This window comes from Pinus tabuliformis, chromosome 6, assembly GCF_031772625.1.
Source record: "Pinus tabuliformis cultivar Carrire ecotype Pingquan chromosome 6, CPIR1, whole genome shotgun sequence".
Classification (NCBI taxonomy): Eukaryota; Viridiplantae; Streptophyta; class Pinopsida; order Pinales; family Pinaceae; genus Pinus; species Pinus tabuliformis.
The window spans coordinates 1,927,622,092-1,927,628,370 of NC_142292.1; the positions used below are offsets into that span (position 1 = coordinate 1,927,622,092).

Genomic DNA, 6,279 nt, shown 5'->3' on the forward strand with positions numbered 1-6,279 from the left:
AATATGACGACTTACTTCTTCATTTACAGATGCTGCGATCAATGCATAGGCTTTGCTGTTCTTGTTTTCCCAAATGACAAGTTCTTTATCTGATGTAGGTTGCACATGGTCTTTGTCTTCTTCTCCGACACACACTCCTTTCCACAACTCATTGTAGATGAGGGTGTGTTTTACCATCCAAGACCATTCAGAATAGTTCTCCTTGCCAGTGAGAACTATTCCGACCATAGAGATGATTGAATGCATTCTGTAAAAAAAAATTACTTCTGCTAAAAAAAATCCTTACGTTACAGCCTTCAAATCCTTCTAATATTTGCTAAAAGCATTAGCATTTCATTGTACATATCACTGCAATACTACTATGTTTTGAAAAAATGCGCAAGGGAATATATCACTTCAATGTATTAATATATCACTTCAATATATCAATTTATCATGTAACACTAAAAACACTCTGACTGATATAACTTTGAATGCTTTGAAAACTGCCTTGAATGATATATATGAACACTTTGAAAAAACAGCGCAATGCTTTGAAAAATTGTTTATATAGGTGGCACAAATCTTTATGTCAGGTCACGTGAAAATCTTTATGCCTCGAGCTACTCGCTCAAGAGCGGAAGCACGATACCGACGATAAGACGCGTGAAGAGAAGGAAAATACCTCCATTACCAGCTGTAAGGCGTCGAGGGATAGGTTCCGGCAGGCTGGGGACACGTTATACCTCCTCGCAGAAGGAAATGCACTGTCTCGTCGGTGCTCGTTCACTGGAGCTCTGGAAAAGGGTTACGGCTATCTGAGCATGGTTGTAGTCACAAGATTGACAGTATCAACGGTAACCAGCATAACAAATAACGCAGGCGTTCAAACCGGGCAGTGCGCAGTCTCAAGCGTTCATGTTAGTCAGAGAGCGCAGAGATATCTGTCAGAGGAATATCAGACAGAGGCAGAGCAGCGCAGGACAGAGGCATTATGGCAAACGTTCAAGTAGAGGCATTATGGCCAGAGGAGTTACAAGGATTTTGGGACCTGTGCTTTGATACCATGTCAGGCCAGGGTAACTCCAGAATGGGCAGAGAAAAACTGATTGCTTAATTCATTAGCTAACTATCATTTATATACATAAATGGGACGGATCAGTTCATCTTCTTGATGACTGTTCGCGTTCCAGTTCACCCATCCGTTAAGGATTAGGTGTCAACATTTCCTAAAAGAAAAGCCTCTCTTTCTTCATGCAGTGTTGTTTCCCATTAGACTAGGTTTTTTCACTCTTTTTCCTAAAAGAAAAGCCTCCCTTTCTTCATGCAGTGCTTTTATTCTAGGTCTTTATCTCCCAGCGAGAGGTCATATATATCCATATATATTTTATTTAATTTTAGGAAAAATCAAGATGAATATTATTCGTCTGAAATTCTGGCAAGTTTCATCCTTACTCTGGTGTGAAAAAATGTAATTCCCAAAATAAAATCAACAGCTTTATTTATAAAACTGAAACATCCAACTATAATAAGTTTGTTTCATCCGAGCATAGTCACTAGCGTGGAAACCATTACACGACTAATTATGTACTTACAATAAGGGTGTTACATTAAAAAATCAATAAACTGTTTACGATGAAACTAAAATATAATCTTAAATAAACATCTTAAAACACCCCTTCCTACCGTAGTGAAGCCATCCTCAATATAGTGTGAGTAATTCTTCGTGCCAAAGCTTTTTTTAGATTATTTATTCAGATCAATACTTCTCATTTTCGAGTATACATTTATTTTAACGTAGACCTATTATATTATACAAGGAAACAAATGAACTTATCAAAACTATAAATCTAAGGAAATTTTAAAATATATGCATAAAGGGAAAAAAAATAAAATTGAAAAGACAGAATACCAAGATCCGCTAACACTTTTCGAAAATCTAAAATTACATTTAAAAAGCTTTATCCCGGTAAGAAATTAAAAAAAAAATGCTTTATACATAACGTGTCTTTCCTTTTATAGTTTTCTTCTTCTAACTTCAACATTTCAAATGTATGACCAATCTAACGGCTACCCTCCAAAAATTCCGGAGCCTTGAAAGTTTTTGTGTCCCTTGTGGGGATCGAAACATATATCTCTCTGTATATTCGTATAAGATAATAAAAATCATCAACATTTTTAACCTAAAAGACGTCCTTATATGAAACCAAGCAAATCAGTTAATAAATTTAAAATTTGTATCACGGAATAGCCGATGCAAATTGATTTAAAGTTTTAGTCACGGGAGTGTTTTCCGCTCTCCAAGTTGTATGATAAATCATTATTTTACCCTCACCAATCAGAACATGCTTTATTTTATTAGCACACAATCATTTTTGTAATCGTACCAAACAGGATGATGAGACCATAAATATCTGTATTTATTTATATTTATTTACGGAGCTGCACTTTTTTTTCATACAGAAAAATCATCATAGATTTATATTAAGATTTAATATAAAGAGCTGGATGCACTTTAACAAAGGTAAACAGACGAAATACTTCCATTCCCGAGGTAGAGGAACAATCCCATTTCCTATTCGATAATTGACTTGGAATCAAAATTATAAAAGTAAAACAAATTGCATAGAACAAGGTACTGAAAATTCCACTTCTTCTGTCGAGACGACCGTCTAGTAGCTCATTGTATATGTAAATACACGTAGACAGCCCCTGGTTTTCATTCCTGCTGCTCCCAAAACCATGAAAATTTTCTGTTGCGTGGCCATCAGATTTGAATGTTTTGATCAATCTTTAGTCTTAGTCGATCGTCTCCAATCCCCGTATTCTGCAACTGCACAGCATAAATACAGATTAACTCTGGGTTTTCTGCGGCTGCTCGGATTCATATTAAAAATAACCAAGCAGGCATCATAGTTAAGGGAAGTTGGAGCTCTAGCTGGTGGTCCTGTCGCTTAAAAAGATTAATAAGAGTGGAAGATTCTCCTTACGTAGCGCAAATGAGCAGTAGTAACGTAGTGCAGATGGTTTACAAGCTTTGCAACGAAACCTTTTCTACCTCAGCAGCTCCACATATACCTCCAGTACCGGAGGCCATTCAGAGATTAACGTCTCTTCTGGGTAACTCCTCCATTTAATCCTGCTTTTGTCTTTTGTATATATTTATCATCTCAGAATTGAGCGTGCAGGTGTCACAATAATTAATAACTACCATCTTAAATTGTCCTTCATGGAATCAGGTGATCTGATTCTAGTTGGGTATAATACATTTACAATCAAAACAAATCTCGAAGTCTAGAAAGTCAAACGTTTTTTCTCTTCTGAGAAAAGCTAAATATTTTTAACAGTCAAAATTATCAGTAATCCATTTACACCATATAAAGATAATGCTCGTAGGATAGTTATAAAGAATCTTTTAAAACTTTTGGTTTTTTCAATCCCTTGTTTCTTTAACCCTCCCTAATCTTTGGGGGTTTTAGATCACGCTGAGATCATGTGAGGCTATATTTATTTCAAAATTATTTCAGGATGAAAAAAAAATAGTTAGCATATATATTTCTAAAGAGGACCATGAAGCCCTAAAAAATTTATATAAAAAATCAGTAGAAAGCGTATTTTAAACTTTGCAACCTAGAGGTAAGTTAGAGACGCCTTCCTAACTGGTGATACGACCAAGCAGCAGTTGTAATCAAGACAGATGGTCCAGGACTAATGATGTGTTAGGCGAATATTTGGGACCAAGTAATTTGGCCATAAAATTTCAGGTTAAGATGCTGTGCTTCTTCAAAATTAGACATAAGGTATATATGACTTTCCAGGTTTACAAACCCTTTCCCCATCATCTATGATAGTTTTAGCTCGGAATGAGATGTGAAGTGAAGCTGTAATTATTGCAAGATGAAATGAAAACGATTCGTATATTTTACAAGCATTCACATTTTTAACTGTAAAAGGACGTTCATAAATTTATTAATTCAATGTAAAACTTATATCAAAATCAATAGAAACACTTTTAAGTTAGATTGAAATGACACGAGTATTTAATTATTTAAAGAAGTGATATATTTTACAAGTCTATCAGTATAAAGGGACGATCTAAATCCATGGAAAAAAGAATTTAAATCAAAATCAGTAGAAAGCTAATTTTAATGTTCGAAATCTAAATAAGAATTAGAAATAAGACTTATGGCTCTTCATTTTATTTATATTTCATACAAGTGTTAATGACCTGGTCAGAGGAATTATTTTACTAACGTCTACTTTGAAACTTAAGAATAGAATGTTGGAAATATATATAAGTTAGCCAAGTTTAAGTTCAAGTTTTGTTGTGGGGTTTTGTCTACGAGCGGTGATTTTATAAATAGCGTATTGATTTGTATTGCAATGTTGCTCGGTACTGATAATGGTAAAAAAATCCCATATTTAAAAAGAAATGATCCAGATGCATCATTCATTGTGTCAAAGTTTAATAATGTTCTTAACATTGAATAATTTGAAACTATTTTCGTTAAATATTTATGTCTGAAAACCTCATCGCTGCAAATCTCTATATCATTTTTATTTTATTTGGTCCTTTCCAATCGTGAAAATTGGTATTGCAGATACAGTAAAACCCATAGACTTGGGCCTTGACGAGAAACATTCTACCTCCTCCTCTTCAACGACAGCCAAAAGAAGAAGAGAACGCAGTCGTTCAGGATCGGGAGATAGTTGGACTCCACCGGTCACATATATCCATATTCATGATTGCCAGAATTTTTCGGTGAATAACCAAAACCCAACTCATTCCACTAAATTTTGCTTGTGCTTCACTATAGAGGAAGAGTACTTGTGACAGAATCAGGGATAACGTGTATATATATATATATATATATATATATATATAGATATATATATATATCAAGACACACACGGAATTACTATGCATTTCAAGTTTTCAATTAGTCTGTCTTGCTTGCCAAATATTTGGTGGAACTGATGTCTTTATTTTGATCAATCAGATGGGAATCTTTTGTTTACCTAGATCAGCAATAATTCCACTCCACGATCATCGTGGCATGACAGTGGTAAGCAAGCTTTTGTATGGCACAATGCACGTCAAGTCTTATGATTGGTTTGATCCCATATCCAACAATTCCAACCACCAATATTCTCACCCACCAGGATGTAAGCCTCCTTGTGATTAAAATGTTTCTTAACATTCATGTAATTGCGTCGAGATAAGAACACTGAAATACTGTATTTATTGATGATCCTGCTATTACACATTTGTCTTTTACAGTGAGACTTGCAGAGTTGAAATCGTACGCTGTTATCAGAGCTCCATATTGTGAATCATCCGTATTATATCCAACAACAGGGGGAAACATACATTCCTTCACAGCAGTAACATCTTGTGCAGTGCTGGATGTACTAGCTCCTCCTTATAGAGAGGATCCTGCTTACTACCGTGTTTTTCCTTCCTCCACTCGACTTTTGCGTAAGGGTAAGCTCTAATGATCTTTCTTGAAAACCTTTAATTAAAAAATGCTGTAGAAACTGGTTTAGCGTGATTTATGAAAGTGTATTTCTATGGATATGTGATTTGACAGCGAGAAAAAGCCAAGGAGATATCGCTCATGAAGGGTTTGTGTGGTTGGAAGAAGTGGAAAAGCCTGATAACTTCATCCTTAAAGGGAGAGCATATGCAGGCCCAATCATTAATGTTATTTGATGGTGTTACTGCCTCAACTAGTTTTATAGGTATCATAGACGCGATTTTTCCTAGACTGCTTATATCAAAGGCCTTTGTTAGATAATTGCTTTGCTTTTGGACATTGGCATGTGGTCCGTTTGGTTGTGTTGTTAAGTGAACACGACTCTCAACAGTGCATACGTTAGTGCGTGCATGCAAACATGCAATACTTAATTTGGGAGTGGAATAAGTGTTCCGTACGTCCAATATTTGGCTGTAAAAACACCGCTGTTATAATCGTTGAACATATCAATTGAATAGATTGAGCTTTAATTAGGTGTATACGAAGACTGTTATAATCTTCCAAGATATTTAATTGAATAGATTGAATTGTAATTAGGTGTTTAGCTCGTCTGATTGTGTTGCTTCGTTTTCTTGTGCAGAATTTTACAGTAATAGTGTTGTGAACAGGATTGTATATTTTTTAGATGGTGTTAGAACCAGGTTAGAGATCTAGGGATTCGTTAGTAAATGTAGTTATTTAATCTCAGGATTTTGAAACAATAGTTAATAGCAATAAAAATACGTTATTATTAGTGTTTTTTTTTCCCTCATTAGATAGAACA

General features: G+C 35.0%; 1 protein-coding gene across 1 annotated transcript; it reads left to right on the forward strand.

Annotated features, from left to right (window-relative positions):
* The first annotated feature begins 2,782 nt into the window (after nt 1–2,782).
* On the forward strand, nt 2,783–5,692 carry LOC149266886 (plant cysteine oxidase 3-like). The gene is made up of 5 exons (XM_089397589.1): nt 2,783–3,099; nt 4,581–4,741; nt 4,980–5,145; nt 5,261–5,464; nt 5,589–5,692. Exons 1-5 carry the CDS (start codon nt 2,979–2,981, stop codon nt 5,690–5,692), a joined length of 756 nt encoding a protein of 251 aa, XP_089253715.1. The 5' UTR covers nt 2,783–2,978.
* The last annotated feature ends 587 nt before the right edge of the window (nt 5,693–6,279 follow it).